This window comes from Schistocerca cancellata, chromosome 8 (assembly GCF_023864275.1).
Source record: "Schistocerca cancellata isolate TAMUIC-IGC-003103 chromosome 8, iqSchCanc2.1, whole genome shotgun sequence".
Taxonomy (NCBI): domain Eukaryota; kingdom Metazoa; phylum Arthropoda; class Insecta; order Orthoptera; family Acrididae; genus Schistocerca; species Schistocerca cancellata.
In genome coordinates, this window is record NC_064633.1 from 321746483 (window position 1) to 321766300 (window position 19818).

At 43.2% G+C, this 19818-nt stretch overlaps 1 protein-coding gene across 1 annotated transcript in view; it reads left to right on the forward strand.

Moving 5' to 3' along the window:
• LOC126094434 (uncharacterized) overlaps positions 1–19818 on the forward strand; it is a 514476-nt gene that overhangs the window by 413082 nt on the left and 81576 nt on the right. Inside the window, exon 4 of the mRNA XM_049908800.1 lies at positions 10879–12344. Within this exon, the coding sequence (XP_049764757.1) occupies positions 10879–12344 (1466 nt within the window). The remainder of the gene's footprint in view (positions 1–10878; positions 12345–19818) is intronic.

Genomic DNA, 19818 nt, shown 5'->3' on the forward strand with positions numbered 1-19818 from the left:
CCAAACCATCTTTCATGTTATCATGTTATTCAAAAGCCACGTGCGGTAATTTCCACGTTTCTGACTATCATCCTCCTGCAACTGCTGCGTAACCGCCACACAATACGGCTTCAAATTAATACTTTTTCAAAATTTCATATTTGTGGGGATCCACAGCCTCCAGATGTTTAGTTAACGTGAACATGGTCCGTAGTTGGCTGTAATGCAATTTTTATTTACTCGTGCGATTAGCTAATTACGACTACTTTCCACAAGTAATCGAAATCAGCTAATGGCACGATTAAATAAAAATCGCATTACAGCCAACTACGGACCATGTTTAGGTTTATTAAGACTTTTTCAACATCCACTGGCAGCACCCTTAACTTACATGTACCTTAAATGAAGCAACAAATGTACTATTACCAGTAACTGTTTATTTATCTCTACGACGCGTTTCAAAGGTTTAAACGTCGATCATCAGGTGGATTTAAATTTTTTAGTATGACATTTGTGTGTGTGTTGTGTTACGATTTTCTGGAGGAACTTGTGGCACTGTCTAGTGGAGAAACAAAACACAAATGTAAATCCACCAGATGATGGAGGTTTAAACCTTTGAAACGCATCGTGGAGATAAATAAACAGTGACTGGTAATAGTAAACGTGTTTCATTTAATGTCAATAATAGTCACGGTAAAGCCTAACCTAAAATGTTCGCATTTAAAGTTACATGTACCTGTTGGGCCAATTTACGTGTAGACTTCTTTTGGCTCTGAATAATTCTTCGGCAAATGTCTATAATAACTTCTGGTGCGCGAACTGAAGGAATTCTTTATCGTGTTACATTTTGCACAGATCTCTAGTTGCATCAATTTTTATGCAAACTCTGTATTGCTCTCTTTGCTGGTAATCTCTATGTGGATACTTGACAACGAAAATTTCGCGAGTTACCTTCATCGAACCTATTTTCAAGCATGCTTCCACAATTTCAGTTTTTCTTTCTATCGAGAAAGTCATTTTGCAAAGAGAAACGTCTAACTTCACTGAAATAAACTGAAATCCTGACAGAAGAATGCTAAAATCGATTACTGCAGAAAACTGTACGTTGCTGTAGCTGCTTACTCTATTTCAGAAGTCTAAACATTGCATTCGCATTCGAAGAGGAGACGGGTTAGTTTTAACTGCACCACCTGTAGAATCAAAATATTAAATTTAATAGACAGGTGAACGAAAACTTGCGCCGTTCGATGTTTTTCTCGAAAAGTGACTGAATACTACAAAAATTTCTAATTTTTGAAAGTCTGCTCAAAAATCATTTTGGAATCGACAATCATACTACTGCTTGGTTATTATGAATAATCAGTGCTAAAAATTGAAAACTAAGTTTGATGAACTCTATTTTACGTGCTAATTTGTCCGTTTTCAAGAGCTACAATTGGATGTAGACGCAGGCAGCAGATCATCTACTTTGTATTATTGTTATAAACTATGAATGGATTGTTAACTGCCGGCCGAAGTAGCCGTGCGGTTCTAGGCGCTGCAGTCTGGAACCGCGAGACCGCTACGGTCGCAGGTTCGAATCCTGCCTCGGGCATGGATGTGTGTGATGTCCTTAGGTTAGTTAGGTTTAACTAGTTCTAAGTTCTAGGGGACTAATGACCTCAAAAGTTGAGTCCCACAGTGCTCAGAGCCATTTGAACCATTTTTGATTGTTAACTTTTAAGTTTTCTCCTATACGTTGTCACAAGTTTGTTGTGGCTCCTGCGGTTTTTAACCTGTTGAAGCAAATAGAACATTCTGCGTCATTGATTCTGCACTTCATGAAATACATCAGATTAGGTGTGGTGCCACTCTGTACATCTGATGTCGGATGACGATAGTGAGAGACTACCGTGTATACCACATCGGGCAAGTCATGCACACTGCATCTATGCGCGTACCATCAAATAGCTCATGTGCTATGGCATTTTTGTCTCAGCAATGCTGTACCAGTGGTTATGCCATGTATAGTTGCTAGTTTGTGCTGGCATTATTTTTAAAACTGCATTGACCGCTTTTCCTATTTTCTATATAACACAGTATTTCAAATCAATGGAAATTTTACGAATACAAATGACTTGTTTGTTAAAAAGGGTTTATTCAAAAACCAAAAATGTTAGTTCTGCTGCTAGGGCTAACTGATATTTCATTTTTTTACCCGATTATTTGTAAAAAATTAAAAGCACTTATTATTACCGAGACCAAACAAGTAACGAAAAATACCGAGAACCAAAACAGCGGTATCGGTTCTAACCGGGCGGATTTTCCCGCTGCCGATGTCTAGCACATCTCCTAATAACCCAATGCGCATAAAACAGCAGGGACTTTGTGTGTGTTATACACTGCCGCTCATTAAAACTGCAAAAGCAGGAAGGAAAGCAAATAACGAAAATTTACATGTTTATTTATACAGTGAGGTATGTAGCGGGAAGAATTCATGAATAAGTAATGTGCAGGTCATTTGTGTGTATACAGATGCGAAATTCAGAACTCAGATTTGCCATCTCGGGCCACAACAATGGCTCTAATGCGGCTGGGTATCTGCATCTGCATGATCTCTCTCCAATTCACAATTAAGTATCCGGCAGAGGGTTCATCAAACATCCTTCAAGTTTTTTCCCAACCGTTCTACTACGACTGACTGTTTAGTAAACCTGTTGCATCTTCTAAGTGTTCTGGCAATAAATCGCAATCTTTGGTTCGCTTTCCCCACTACATTATCAACGCGATTGTTCCGTTTGAAGTTATTTGTAGTAGCAACCCTTAAGTATAAGGGGCGATCAAAAAGTTTCCGTTCGAGGGCCATATTGTCCAGAATCGGTATGCCAGTCAGGCAAAATCGCCATGAGCACTGAGGCAATCATCCCACCCCCGCACCAGCTTCAAGATGCCTGTTTGGTAAAACAGCGTGTCGTGCTTCGTGAAGAAGTCCTTGAGTGCCGCTCGACAGGAATCATCGACCCTTCAATGCCGTTTTTTAAGAGGCTGAAGGCGTGATAATCACGTGGGGAGAGATCAACAATACAGGGTGGATGCTCGAGTGTCTCCCACTTCAGTTGACGTCACTTCTGCGTAACGACATTTGCGATATGGGGACGTGCGTTATCATGAAGCAGCAGTACTCCCTATCGAAGTTTTCTCGGACGTTTCGCCTTAATTGCACCCCATAAAAGTTCTTCCTTCCGTGATGGTTATCTACCGGTGTTTGTCCTTCGGCAACCAAGGAGATAATAACAGTACGTTGCTCCTGTATGGAAGTATTTAGTAATAACGTCGCTATAGTTCACGTTTCACCATTTACAACACGCACGTCGGAAAGAAACGAATACCATAGTGAGCCCATGCCTACATGTAAGTGCTTACATTCTTGCATGGAGTTGCGCCGTGTTGCATATACGCTACAGCAACGCCCTCAAATGTAAACTTTTGATCGCGCCTTATATATGTGTCTTGAAAGGAGGATATAAGATGAACATCAACAAAAGCAAAACGAGGTTAATGACTGTAGTCGAATTAAGTCGGGTGATGCTGAGGGAATTAGATTAGGAAATAAGACACTTAAATTAGTAAAGGAATTTTGCTATTTGGGGAGCAAAATAACTGATGATGGTCGAAGTAGAGATGATATAAAATATAGACTGACAATGGCAAGGAAAGCGTTTCTGAAGAAGAGAAATTTGTTGACATCGAGTATAGCTTTAAATGTCAGGAAGTCGTTCCTGAAAGTATTTGTATGGAGTGGAGCCATGTATGGAAGTGAAACGTAGACGATAAATAGTTTGGACAAGAAGAGAATAGAAGCTTTCGAAATGTGGTGCTACAGAAGAATGCTGAAGATTAGATGGGTAGAACACATAACTAATGAGGAGGTATTGAATAGAATTGGGGAGAAGAGAAGTTTGTAGCACAACTTGACTAGAAGAAGGGATCGGTTGGTAGGACATGTTCTGATGCATCAAGGGATCATAAATTTGGCATTGGAGGGCAGCGTGGAGGGTAAAAATCGTAGAGGGAGACCAAGAGATGAATACACTAAGCAGATTCAGAAGTATGTAGGTTGCAGTAGGTACTGGGAGATGAAGAAGCTTGCACAGGATAGAGTAGCATGGAGAGTTGCATCAAACCAGTCTCAGCACTGATGGCCGCAACAACAACAACATATTTTCACAAGCTGCGACATCGTCGCGAGAAAACACAGTACCCGTATGTGTAATAAGTTTCCTTTAATTTACGTCTATGGTCACAATCTTTTCTGTTAAACAGAAAAGATTGTGACCATAGACGTAAATTAAAGGAAACTAACAACAACATATATTTAACTGAATTGACAGCTTTTAGATTTGCGTTATTTGTCGTGTTACTGAAACTTAGGGGATTTCTTTTCGTATTCGTAGGATAACATCACACTTTCCGTTATTCAGAGTTAATTGCCACTTTTCACGCAATACAGCTGTCTTGGCAAAATAATTTTGCAATAGGTTTTGATCTTCTGATGACTTTACTAGACGGTAAATGACAGCATCATATGCAAACAATCTAAAATTGCCCTTCAGATTGCCTCCTGAATTGTTTATGTCGATTAGGAACAACAGAGGGCCTATAAAACTTCTTTGAGGAACGGTAGATATCAGTTCTGTTTTACTCGATACTTTCCGTCAGTAGGAATGGCGTCAGCCTAGAAACATGGAATCAATTTCAGTTCTCCTGTCGATAGTACTCACTACTTCGTGTGAATCAAGAGCTAGCTATGTTTCACAGAAACGACATTTCCTGAATCCGTGCGATCTGCGAATACTGCGTTTTCTTCGAAGTATTTCATAATTTTCGAACACGGTATATGTTCCCAAACACTACTGCAGATCGAAGTCAGTGATATATGTCTGTAATTCAGTGGATTACTCCTATTTCCTTTCTTTGAGTAGGGATATGTCATTCCATACTGCTTCAACTGCAACAGAGCTGAATAATCGCAGCAGTTGAGATAAGCTGTCTTGAAGGAAGGATGCAGTGAGGGACACGTAATCTGGGTTTTGCAGCGTAACTGAGTGTATTTCTATTTGGGTATGAACGAAGACCCCGCAGGAATTCCAGTTGGTACGCGAGGAGTCTAGTATAAACTTGAAGGGGATATTTCAGGATGTGGGCTTGGTGTGGTGTAGTGAACTGTGATAAGGGTGGGGAGGTAATAGTAGCCAATCTAATTCAGACTCGTTCAGTAGAGAGTCCATGGAAGTTGGGTGAGGTGAGGATGATGCCGGAATTGGAGTCTCAGGTCAGGTATGTTGGGCTACGGGAATCTGGTCAATTGAAGGGTAGTAGTAAACCGACGCCACCGTTGGCAGGGGAGTGGCTGTGGATGTCATATAGACGGTGAAAGTCTGGGCGGTGTGGGAGAGGAAGTAGTAGAGTATAAGGTGATTGGGCTGGACGCAGAATGGTGGTGCAATTAACCAAGAAATTTTTGAGGTGACTGGTAAGGATGAGGTGTTCGGCAGGATGGTTGTGGCAAGATAAGGATTACAGAGGTAGCCAGTTGCTGCGCTGCCTCGGTTTATAGTATGGTGATTATTTGTGGAGTGTAGGTTGTAAGGTATCATGCGGATGTGTGACACAGTTGTAGAAATATTACGTTTAGGACATAAGCATGGATATTGTGATAAAATAGATCATGGATGAAGAGTATTATGCTATAGCTGAGGAAAAGGATATTATGGAACAGCATTATATGATTCTACCATGCCATAATGTGTTTGGTAACGAAGTGGTTTTGGAGAAATATTTTAAACTAGAGGTTCTACACAGTTGAAGAGGAAGTGAAATTGGTCTTGGAGTAGGCGCCCTAAGTGTTAAGATAGAAGACGGATCTAGTAGTTGACCAACACTTGGTTGACCAACTTGAAATGTTGTCTCTTGGTCTGGAATGCTTAAGAAGACGGATTAACCAAAGAGATATAAGAGACTCAGAGAAGAGCGGAGCAACTCGCCACGGTTTAATCAGCATGAAAGCATCACAGAAATGGTTCCAGTGATAGATGCTACAAGAAATGCATGGTGGCGCGTGAGGCGCTTACTCATGAAACGCCGGGAGCTCACTTTAAGAGACAAGAAATATTTATTTCTTCAAGCAGACATCATATCTTGTGACTGTAACGATACAGTTAGAAAAATTTAGGCTTGTACAGAGGGATACCGACAATTGTTCTTTTAACGTACCATCCGCGTTTGGTATAACAAAGGAGACAGTTTCCACACACATTGCTGACCAAAAGAATGAAGTCTTGTAATCTGCCCGCCCCCTTTCCTTCTTCCATCTATTGTCCACATTAAACAGTGCCCAGTCCAAGTAATTAGTAAGCAAAGCATTTTATAAAGATTTGGGGTCTGATTCTTGAAGCTGAAAATTTAACATCAGGTCCTCACGGTTCGTTTGAACTAAATAAATTGGAAGATTGTTGTAGCTGAATTTTTTACGTAAATTCATTTTCCACCGATTTTCTCACATTTTAGTATATCATGCAATATTGTGATTTTTCACCTTAACATTGTTCGCACCTATTATACAAAAATATGTCCGATCACCACAGAGGCAAGTTTACGACTCTCGCGCTTTGCGGAAATAACAATATTTCAAAGGGTTTACAATTTTTCTTAGGAAGTAAACTCCTATTAGTTTTGGTTACATTATTAATTTCTTCCATTATTTCAGAAACGAATCCAGAAATAAATATAGTAAACAGTTCAGGATTGCGTAATTAATCATAGAAATTTTAACTGTGCAAATAATTCCTAATTTCAAATGTTTCGTAAATTAACAGCACATTCAGAACTAGTACATATCGATTGTAACATCGAAACTAAAATATTTTATAAAGTAATTCCTTTTCATAAATTTTAGCTTGAAATGTAACCTATTGTGTACAAAATTATACGAAAGTGTTCAGAAAAGCAACTGAGAAAATATTGAGCCGTCCAAAATCCGTGGTGGCCGAGCGGTTCTAGGCGCTACAGTCTGGAACCACATAACCGCTACGGTCGCAGGTTCGAATCCTGCCTCGGGCATGGATGTGTGTGATGTCCTTAGGTTAGTTAGATTTAAGTAGTTCTAAGTTTTAGGGGACAGATGACCTCAGAAGTTAAGTCACATAGTGCTCAGAGCCATTTGAACCATTTTTTGAACCAAAATCTGTAAAAAATACTGGTGTTGACAACTATTGATCAGGAAAAGTTATGCTAGAGGAGGATGTCTCGTTACAGCATCCAGAAGACATCGCTGGATGTCAATGTATCTTCGTACACGTGCACACCGCCATTGGATGGGTAAATGATTAGACTCACAGTGCCGAGCGGTTCTAGGCACTTCAGTCCGGAGCCGCGCGACTGCTACGGTCGCAGGCTCGAATCCTGCCTCGGGTATGGATGTGTGTGATGTCCTTAGGTTAGTTAGGTTTAAGTAGTTCTAAGTCCCGTAGTGCTCAGAGCCATTTGAACCATTTAGACTCACAGTTTTCTGTGACACATACAACGGCAACCAGAATACAGTAGAGTTGTTAGCGGTCCTTGTAGGTCGTGTAAAATGCAAGAACAGTATTAGATGTAGCGTGATCGCTATGATGTACACAGAGATGCCACATACTGGTGTAAGACAGCGTTATCAGCATCTTACAGAGCTAGAAAGGAGGCTCTTCATTGTAGGTCTCCATTTGGCAAGGTCGACGTGAGGAACAACCAGATTAGTGGGGTGTTTCGATGTGACAGTGGTCGAGTATTAGATTGCATGGGAACGTGAGGGCAGTCATGGTTCCTCTAGTAACAGAATAGAGCGAGACCGGAGCGCACCGGCCGACGGCGTCAATGGGGAATCGCCGGAACAAAGCACACACACACACAACAGGGACGTCTGACAACAGAGACCATACGGCGAAATAACAAAACCAGAGGGCAAAACCAAATTGCATACCAAGTCGTAGCGACTATCAGCGACCAGAGCAATGATGAATAGATAAACGATCACAAGAGCTGTTGGAACACGACTGCCGTATGAGCCGGTCAGACCCCCTGCGCTGCCGGCTGTATGGGATCACGCCCATAGGCCGGCGCGGCGAGCGTGGCCCGCCCTTGGGGCTGTGGCGGCGACGGCAGGGCTCGCCGAGACTCGAACTCGGGACCTTTGCCTTTCGCGGGCAAGTGCTCTACCTTCGGAGCTACCCAAGCGCGACTCACGCTCCGTCCTCAGAGCTTTACTTCCGCCAGTACCTCGTCTCCTACCTTCCAAACTTTAGATGGTAGAGCACTTGCCCGCGAAAAAAGGCAAAGGTCCCGAGTTCGAGTCTCGGTCCGGCACACAGTTTTAATCTGCCAGGAAGTTTCGGGAGCTATTTTACCTCCGGTAATTTTACCCAAGAGGATGTTATCATTATTTAACCATACAATAGAGTTGCATGCCCTCGGGAAAAAAATTTTCAGCTGTTCGCAGTACTAGTTGAGTGGAAATATTTCGCCACTATGCTCTGCGAAGGCTTACAATTATTTTCGTAGTATTTTTCCTGATGTATTATGGAAATACACACACAAACACAATACATATTACTGAAGACTACTCTCGCAAGTTACAATTTTGAACTTCACAGAACACTGTGTTTACATTGCTAATGTCTATAATGGCATACAATGTTTCGGCTAATTTCGTTATAACAATTTTTACTTAAAACAAGTTTGCATATTTCATAACTGAACGAAAGAACACACTGGAACGCACTGAAGATGGCGTAAAGGCGCTGAAACATGTTTGGGCATTTAAATGAACTTTCTCTGCATAACAGGCAGGCCTGAATTCCTATAATGCAGTCTACAAATATGGCTGCTGCTACAACTTCGGAACCAAATGATGATTACAAAATAGCATACAGTTTGCAGAATGCTGACTTACGCTAATGAGCTAAGACATTATGACCACCTGGTCAGTACCATATGGTTCTACCTCTGAAACGCAATACAGCAGCGATTCTGAGCAGCACTGATTCGACAGATACCTAATAGGTTCCTGGAGATACGTGGCATCACATGTCAATTCACAGGGCAGGCAAATCCAGTGGTGGTTTGTGAGCGCAGAGCTGACGCTCGATAGCGTTCCAGATGTGCTCCATCGGGTTCAGATCAGGCGAATTTGGTGACCAAGACATCAATTGGCTTCACTGTCATGCTCCTCTAACCACTGCAACACGAGTCTGACCTTGCACCACGGACTGTTATCCTGCTAGAAGATGCCGTCGCCTTCGGTTAAGACATCAAGCATGAAAGGAAGCAAGTGGCCACAATAATGTCCGTGTAGTCCATGCCTGTCATTATGCTTTCGATTACTACCATAGGTCGCATGGAAGTCCAGGTGAATTTCTCCTATAGCGCATTATTGTGTCAGTTGCCCTGTGTCCGTGGCGCGAAGCCGTTCGCCTTGATGACGGCGTATCGGAACACGCCCATCGATCAGGTGTAACAGGAAATGTTATTTACGAGACTAGACAACACATTTTCATTTATCCACGGTCCAAACTTGATGATCAAATGTGTTGTGTCGCTTTGGGATGACGTTCAGTGCTAAGGCAGAAAATATAGATTCAAAAACACATACACTGATGAAAGTTTAATGTAACTGTGTACTTGGTACGACTATTCGTCTGAATGTCCTGATATAAATCCAGATAGCTACCTGAAGTGTGTACAGATCCTGCTACTAACACCAAGTCCTACTTGAACTTTAATATAAATCAGAGGCTTGAGTCTGTTATACTTGTACTCGCTACTTTATCTCAGCTAAGCTGACTTCGGAGTAGATCGAAGACTGAAGACTATGGGGACTCGAATACGTAGCTATAGCGCTGGCGCCCATACACTGGAGACTGGAAGCTGCTTGCGGCGGCCTGTTATCGGCGTGGCGTATGGCGCTTGAGTCACCGATCCAAGAGAGCGTGTCTCTCAAGTGGCCGGCGAGTAGAAGAAGCGGTCACATTTGGCTGCCTTACCCGGTAACTTGCATAACTGCTACTGCCAACTTCATATAGCGGAACGATGCCCCCTATGTGATAGCAACTGCTTGATGATACCACAAAGTACCCACTGCATTTGTAGAGGTCATCTGCTTCAGAGTCCCGTGTTCAACAAGCGCTGAAGGGTGTGCTCCGGAACGTGCCCAAACCAGCAAACTATTCTGTCGTCAGATCTGCCATAAACCGACACTTATCTTGCTTTACAGTCCTGGAAAGTCTCCAATCTTCCAGTTCTGTGATGAGGGGTGGACGTCTAACACCTTGTTGCCTACACGTGGTTTCACCGTCCTTGAACCACGTTCTGTAGATGCTTACGAGAGTGGCGAGCAAATAGCCGACCAGCTCCGCCGTTTCTGAGATACTGGTTCCCAGGCGCCGCGTCGTAACAGCCTACCTCTTGTCAAAGTGGTTTACGACAGTGGTCTACGGCATTCATTCTCGAGGTAGACCGTGTCACAATGCTTCGTCTCATCAGTTAAGTACCTCCTACATGAGTGAGCCTCTCAGAACAGTAAATGTAGCAATGAAACATTCTGGCTGATGAAAGCTGTGTGTCGGACCTTAAGGACTGGGTCGTGAGTCATGGCTGGATAGCTCAGTCTGTGAAGCATTTACCTACGAAAGACAAAGATTTCGGGTTCGACTCCAATTCCAGCACACAGTTGTAATCTGCCAGGGAGTTTCAAAACATCTCACACTCAGCTGCAGGGTGAAAATTCGTTCTGGAAATGTATGTTGTATCTCTGGAGCCTTACTTTTCTTTTACTCTTGGAGCAAATGGTGCCATTATACCGACTGAAACCACACTTTCTTTTCACAGGCGCCAGCAACGCGGCCGAGCTTCCAGCGCCAGGCGGTGGCGCAAATGCAAGCAGCAAGGGTGGTGATCGACTTGATCTCGATGGTGCTGGTGCGGGCTCTGTCGTTCGTGCAGAAACTCTTGGGAGTGCCGTCCAAGGCGCCGCTCTTCCGGAAAACCCCAACGGCGCCCAAGTAGAGCCACTCAAGCAGGCCACAGAAGCATCTGCCACAGAATCTGTCCCAAGTTATGGCTGGAAAAAGTCCGGGTTTGTACACTCTGCGAAAGAAGAAATGGAGAGCGACAGCAAGCAGAAAGACAGCGCTCTCGCTCGAGATGATACGGAAGTACAGACAGCCTCTTCGACATTCCAAGTTCCAGCGGGGGAGGCTGTTAAGAAAGACGTCAGTAAACCACCAGGCCTCCAAAGTAATGAAAATTCGCCGACGTCGAGGTATATGAAGCCGGAATCTGAGGACGAGAATGCCAATCTGGGGTCGATATTGGGTCCAGACAAGGGCAGTCCAACTACAGTTCAGCCCTCCGTTGACCGAAAATCAGAAGCTACTCAATCTGGTTCCAGAAATATAGTGACTCAGCCTCCGATGACAACACATGCCTTTTCTGATCAGAAGGTTCCAATGTCGGACGACACGTTCCCCCCAGCTGCTCGAGTCAATGAAGGTTCTCCAATGTCTGCCAGCTTGCAAGCACAGGATGCAGCTGGAACAGACATTCGGGTGAAACAACATGACAATCCTATCGAAACAGAAACAGTAGCAGCTTCAACCACAAGGAAGCCAGTAATGAAGATAGTGTCTGAAGGTGCTATACATCCATCCGCTATTCCTAGTGGCCGCTCTGTTTCCCTTCCAAGTAATCTTATTCGATCACAGGTTGCAGAACCGGTGCTTCAGGATACTATTCTTGGCCAAGCTTCAGAACCTCAGTCAGCTCATCAGACTCATTTAGAACCTCCATCAAGCAACCATAAAGCAGAGTTTGGTGAACCCGCTGCTGATTCTAATGTCTTGCACCGGCCTCATCCAGTTGACACAGTCCACCAGGAACTGGAAGACACTGCCCCGGGCTTTTTGCCTTCAGCTGGCCGGGTAAAAGTAACTACTACAAGTCGTTCTGGAAGTCCATCAGTGACAGCTGATGTGACGTACCCTCCCACTGCTATTGGAAGTGAAGTTGCATCTAATGCGAAGATTAGTCGCCTGGTAGATCCGGTACGACAGGAGCTTGAGGATCCCACACCAGGACCCTCTCAAGTCGCAGGAGGACTGGGTTCCAAAGTCACTGTACGCAACAGTAACACTGCCGCGGCTGCTTCGCCTGTGGAATCGAGAACATTACTTCGGTCCCAGCTTGTGGATCCTGTCCATCAGGAACTTGAAGACACCACCCCAAGTGTCATGGTTAAGTCAGCAACAAATGGCCCTCAGACGACAGAGGCGACTGCTCACGATGGAGCCAGCAAGGTTTGTTCTGCGATATTTGTTAACTTTCTGTTGTCCCTCCAGCTCTCTGTACATTCTTCTCGAGCTTCGTTATTAGAAATGTTCAGCTGATGTAATACAATGTTTCACTAGTATTCCTATCTTCATTCAGACTTAAGAAGTTATCGTCTCGTAAGTCAATAAGAAGTCGTTTGCAGACATAATGAGGAAGATTATGTTTCAAAGTGCACAAAGCGATAAGCTATCAAAAGACTGCATTATTAACTGGTATCTTAGTGTGTGCAAGTTAGCATTTTTTGCTGACACAGACAGAAAATATACTGAGGACGAAAGAAGGTTCTCAGAAATCCACATGCATAGTTATGTTTGCATTACGTTTCACACGAACCGCAGTTTTCTCAAAATTAAAATAAATAAAAAATAAATAAATATTCAACATCTGTTCTGTTTCCGTAACTTCTTCACACATCCTGCTAGAGACTCGAATGTAGCTCTTGAGAAGGAAGTTTCGGCTTGAAAACTATAAAAATAATAAATTTACAGTGACTTATTATTATCAAATGTCAAAACCTAAAACTGAAGAAACTCTTCCAGGTTTATAAGCCGCGTCATTTCGGATAAAACACTCAGGCTTTTGACGGATACCTGCGCCATCGTCATCAGTAGTAAAAAACCCTCCGACTACCAGGATTGACATGATGTTCCCCTTATATTGGCATGATTGCAACATCTGTAACCAGTCAAAGAGGGTCGAAGTGACACGTGCATGGAAAGCGAGTTTCGCAGCTCGCAGCAGCTCCGGTCCACTGTGGGACCAACGACGTCACATGCGAGATGGGCCAACGCCACGTTTGAAACTGCCGCTCCCGCCTCCCTACAAGCGTTAAGCATCCGCCTTTACCTTCGTTCAGTATCCAGAATCCGCCCCATGCTCTACTAAATGTGTAACCCCTATCTCTGTTAAAATATTTGCTGTTAAACTTAGTATCTGTCGCGTCCTTTATAACAGAATCCGAATGTGATGACGCACGAACTAAGACTCTCTTCAAGTTGTATTTTACGTCCATTTTTCAGGTGACGCTCAGCTTCGGCCGACTTATCAACCCATCGTTTAATATCTTGCTTGTGTTCAGTACAACACTCCATAACAGTGTGAATTGTTTGGCCTATGTAGGTGCCGCCACATTCGCACGGGACACCATACGTACCGGCTACTCGAAGAACTAAATCGTCTTTAACAGGGGGGTAACGTATCTCGTACCTTTCTTGGGAGGTGGACCGGAACATTAGTCTCACACCAAGCCTCTTCAGCAAGCGTCCTAACTTGCTGCTCTTTGCTCCACAGTACGCCAGGAATGCAGCCGGCCGATTCACAAGACCTCCTTCGTCGGTGGCACCAAAAAGATTTAGAAATGTCACCCTTTCTGTAGCCATTCTCTCTGAACAAGCGCCTCAAATCCTGCAATTCAGACTGTAGGTGGTCCTCATCGGAAACAATCTTTGCTCTGTATACTGATGTGTTCAGGACCGCTTTGGATATACAGGGCTATTACAAATGATTGAAGCGATTTCATAAATTCACTGTAGCTCCATTCATTGACATATGGTCACGACACACTACAGATACGTAGAAAAACTCATAAAGTTTTGTTCGGCTGAAGCCGCACTTCAGGTTTCTGCCGCCAGAGAGCTCGAGAGCGCAGTGAGACAAAATGGCGACAGGAGCCGAGAAAGCGTATGTCGTGCTTGAAATGCACTCGCATCAGTCAGTCATAACAGTGCAACGACACTTCAGGACGAAGTTCAACAAAGATCACCAACTGCTAACTCCATTCGGCGATGGTATGCGCAGTTTAAAGCTTCTGGATGCCTCTGTAAGGGGAAATCAACGGGTCGGCCTGCAGTGAGCGAAGAACGGTTGAACTCGTGCGGGCAAGTTTCACGCGTAGCCCGCGGAAGTCGACGAATAAAGCAAGCAGGGAGCTAAACGTACCACAGCCGACGGTTTGGAAAATCTTACGGAAAAGGCTAAAGCAGGAGCCTTACCGTTTACAATTGCTACAAGCTCTGACACCCGATGACAAAGTCAAACGCTTTGAATTTTCGGCGCGGTTGCAACAGCTCATGGAAGAGGATGCGTTCAGTGCGAAACGTGTTTTCAGTGATGAAGCAACATTTTTTCTTAATGGTGAAGTGAACAGACACAATGTGCGAATCTGGGCGGTAGAGAATCCTCACGCATTCATGCAGCAAATTCGCAATTCACCAAAAGTTAACGTGTTTTGTGCAGTCTCACGGTTTAAAGTTTACGGCCCCTTTTTCTTCTGCGAAAAAAACGTTACAGGACACGTGTATCTGGACATGCTGGAAAATTGGCTCATGTCACAACTGGAGACCGACAGCGCCGACTTCATCTTTCAACAGGATGGTGCTCCACCGCACTTCCATCATGATGTTCGGCATTTCTTAAACAGGAGATTGGGAAACCAATGGATCGATCGTGGTGGAGATCATGATCAGCAAGTCATGTCATGGCCTCCACGCTCTCCCGACTTAACCCCATGCGATTTATTTCTGTGGGGTTATGTGTAAGATTCAGTGTTTAAACCTCCTCTACCAAGAAACGTGCCACAACTGCGAGCTCGCAGCAACGATGCTTTCGAACTCATTGATGGGGACATGCTGCGCCGAGTGTGTGAGGAACTTGATTATCGGCTTGATGTCTGCCGAATCACTAAAGGGGCACATATCGAACATTTATGAATGCCTAAAAAAAACTTTTTGAGTTTTTGTATGTGTGTGCAAAGCATTGTGAAAATATCTCAAATAATAAAGTTATTGTGGAGCTGTGAAATCGCTTCAATCATTTGTAATAACCCTGTAGAACGAAAGCAAAGACGGATGCATGGCGCTCGTAGGAAGGCGGGGACGGCAGTTTAAAATATGGCGCCGTCCCCTCGAGCCACGTCACTTCACTAGTCCCACTGCGGACCGGAGCTACTGCGAGCTACAACGCGCTTTTCGCAATCGAGAAGAGTTTACTGAGGCATGCCGCCGAGACTCTTAACCTGAACCCAAAAGTTGGTCCGAACACTGCAGTGCTTCACTTGACCTGTATCATCGTACTGGAAGCCGTAAACTGTTGCCTTCCTCCGACCTTTCAATCTTCCAACCCAGCCAGTTATAGGGAAACCTACACTTTATCGTAGACCTCATGGTGGAGCTTGACATTCTTCACACTAGCACATTATTCCTCAGGTGAAAAAATCTATGACAGAATAAATCCTGGAGCCAGCTGTGTATGGAAAAAGCAACCCTTATGCTGGTAGTATAGCACTATCTTATTTAGCCACACGTGCATCTAGATTTTAATATGTTTTATACTACGTATAAATCCCTATGCTACAAGAAAGTATATTAGCTTATTTCCAAATAGCTGTTGAAGCCTACATCCTTCTGAATCTGCCTACTTTATTCATCTCTTTATCTCCCAATTCTGTTCACTACTTCCTCATTAGTTACGTGATCGATCCACCTGATCTTCAAAATTCTTCTGTACCACAACATTTCGAAAGCTTCTATTCTCTTTTTCTCTAAACTGTTTATCGTCCACATTTCACTTACATGCATGACCACTCTCCAGACAAATACCCTCAGAAAAAGACTTCCTAACACTTATATCCGTATTCGCCGATGATAAATTTCTCTTCTTCAGAAGTGCTTTTCTTGCCATTGCCGCCGGCCGCTGTGGTCTCGCGGTTCTAGGCGCGCAGTCCGGAACCGTGCGACTGCTACGGTCGCAGGTTCGAATCCTGCCTCGGCCATGGATGTGTGTGATGTCCTTAGGTTAGTTCGGTTTAAGTAGTTCTAAGTTCTAGGAGACTTGACCACAGCTGTTAAGTCCCATAGTGCTCAGAGCCATTTGAACCAATTTTTTTGCCATTGCCAGTCTACATTTTATATCCTCTCTACTTCGGCTATCATCAGTCATTTTGCTGCCCAAATAGCAAAACTCAGTTACTACTTTAAGTGTCTCGTTTCCTAATCTACTTCCCTTAGCATCACCTGATTTAATTCGACTACATTCCATTATCCGTGTTTTACTTTTGTTGATACTCATCTTACATCCTCCTTTCAAGATATTGTCCATTCTGTTCAACTGCTCTTCCAAATCCTTTGCTGTCTTTGACAGAACTAAAAAGTCATCTACGAACCTCTTAGTTTTTGTTTCTTCTCCCTGAACTTTAATACCTACACCAAATTCTGCTTTGGTTTCCCTTACTGCTTGTACTATGTACATATTGAATAACGTAGGGGATAGGCTACAACCATGGCTCTCTCCCTTCTCCACCACTGCTTGCCTTCCATGCTCCTCGACTCTTATAACTGCCTTCTGGTTTCTTTAAAGGTTGTGAACAGCCTTTAGCTGTCGGTATTTTGCCCCTGCTACCTTCATAATTTCAAAGAGAGTAATCCAGTCAACGTTGTCAAAAGCTTTCTCTAAGTCTACAAATGGCGTAGGTAGGGTTGTCTTTCCTCAACATATTTTCTAAAATATGTCTTAGGGTCAGTATTGCCTCGCGAGTTCCTATTTTTCTCCGGAATCCGAACTGATCTTCTCCGAGGTCGGCCTCCATCAATTTTTCCATTCTTCATTAAAGAATTCATGTTAGTATTTGTCACCATGACTTATTAAATTGATAGTTCTGTAATTTTCACACCTGTCAGCAACTGCTTTGTTTGGAACTGAAATTATAACACTTTTCTTGAAGTCTGAGGGTATGTCGCCTGCCTCATACGCATTGCACACCAGGTGGAAGAGTTTTGTCATGGCTGGTTCTCCCAGGCTATCAGTAGCTCTGACGGAATCGCCTACTCCAGGCGCCTTGTTTCGATTTAAACGCTTCAGAGCTCTGTAAAACTGTTCTTTCAGTATCACACCTCCCATCTCCTCTTCACATACGTCCTCTTCCCTTTCTATAATATTCTTTTCACGTTCATTTCCCTTGTATAGACCCTCAATATACTTCTTCCACCTTTCAGCTTTCACTTCTTTGCTGAGGACTGGTTTTCCATCTGAATTCTTGATATTTATACATCTGCTTGTCTTTTCTCCGAAGATGACTATAGTTTTCCTGTAGGCAATATCTGTCTTTCCCCAACTGAAATATGCTTCTAAATCTTTACGTTTCTTTCTAGCCATTTTGCACTTCCCATCAATCTCATTTTTTAAAACATTCGTATTCCCTTTCACCTGCTTGATTCTTCAATTAAATTCAATTTCTCTTGTGTTATCCAAGGTTTTCTACTAGGCCTTGTCGTTTTACCCATTTGATCCTCTTCTGTCTTAAAGCTACTCATTCATCTTCTACTGTATTCCTTTTCTCTGTTCTTGTCAACCGTTGCCTAATGCTCCCTCTGAAACTCTCAACAACATCTGGTTCTTCCAAGTTATCCAGGTCCCATCTCCTTAATATCCCACCTTCTTCCAATTTCTTCAGTTTTGATCTACAGTTTATAACCAATAAATTGTGGCCTGAGTCCACATCTGTCACTGGGAATGTCTTACGATTTAAAATATGGTTCTTAAATCTCTGTGTAACCATTACATAGCCAATCTGAAACATTCCGGTGCCTCCAGGTCTCTTTCATGTTTACATCCTTCTTTAACGACTCTTAAACCAAGTGTTAGCGATGATTAATTTATGCTCTGTACAAAATTCTACCAGATTGCTTCCTCTTTTATTTCTTTCCCCCACTCCATATTCATCTACTATTTTTCCGCCTCTCCGTTTTCCTACTATCGAATTTCAGTCCCTCATCACCATTAAATTTTCATCTCCCTTAACAATCTGAATAATTTCTTTTATCTCATCATACATTTCTTCAGTCTCTTCATCATCTGCAGAACTAGTTGGTATGCCAACTTGTACCGCTGTGGCAGACGTTGGCTTGTGTCTATATTGTTGACAATAATGCGTTCACTAAGCTGTTCATAGTAGCTTACCTACATTGCTACTTTATTATTCATAATTAAACCCACTCTTGCATTACTCCTGTTTGACTTTGTATTTACAATTGTGTATTCACCTGATCAGAAGTCCTGTTCCACCTGCCACCGAACTTCACTAATTCCCACTATGTCTGACTTCAGAGTATCCTTTTCCCTTTTTAAATTTTCTAACCTGCCTGTCCAATTAAGGGATTCGTAAAATACCTTTTTCCTCATGACGCCATCCTCCTGAGTAGTCCCCGCCCGAAGATCGGAATGGGGGCTGTTTTACCTCCGGTAATTTTAACCAAGAGGACGTCATAAATATTTAACCATACAGTAGAGCTGCATGCACTCGGGGGAAAAAAAATACGGCTGTAGTTTTCCCTTGCTTTCAGTTGTTCGCAGTACCAGCACAGCAAGGCCGTTTTGGTTGATGTTACAAGGCCAGATCAGGCAACCATCCAAACTGTTGGCCGGCCAGTGTGGCCGAGCGGTTCTAGGCGCTTCAGTCTGGAACCACGCGACCGCTACGGTCGCAGATTCGAATCCTGCCTCGGGCATGGATGTGTGTGATGTCCTTAGGTTTAAGTAGTTATAAGTTCTAGGGGACTGATGACCTCAGATGTTAAGTCCCATAGTGCTCAGAGCCATTTGAACCATTTGAACCATCCAAACTGTTGCCCCTGCACCTCTCTACAGGACCCACACGTTTTTATGGCCTCTCAACAGCCCCTCCGTTGTGGTTGCACCAACGGTACGGCTATCTGTATCGCTGAAGCACACAAGCCACCCCACCGCCTCATGGTCCATAGTACCTATCATTTTTCTTGCTGATTAGCAACTTTATCCGATCGAGGCGAAAAATGCTGAGGATAAGAGACGAAAACCTCAGGATGTCGTAAAATTACTACAAAGAAGCTTGCGATGTTTTGCTAAATTTCAATGATTTAGCAGTTCAGTTGGGTAATACATGTCCTTGGCGCTGCTGTTAAGGGATGCCACGGGTAGAAGTTATTACGCAAAGACAGCGAAAAATCAAGTAACATTTTGATTGACAGCACATGAAAAGCGAGCTTCCACAGACAAAAAGTATGACATTGTGCAGCATACTGCCACGCAACCTTAAGAGGAGTGATTTTATGAACAAATCTAAGCTAAATCAGTATGTAAGTTAACAGCGAAAACTACCCATGTACCGGGTGATCAAAAAGTCAGTATAAATTTGAAAACTGAATAAATCACGGAATAATGTAGATAGAGAGGTACAAACTGACGCACATGCTTGGAATGACGTGGGGTTTTATTAGAAACAAAAAAATACAAAAGTTCAAAAAATGTCCGACAGGTGGCGCTTCATCTGATCAGAATAGCAATAATTAGCATAACAAAGTAAGACAAAGCAAAAAATGATGTTCTTTACAGGAAATGCTCAACGTGTCCACCATCATTCCTCAACAATAGCTATAGTCGAGGAATAATGTTGTGAACAGCACTGTAAAG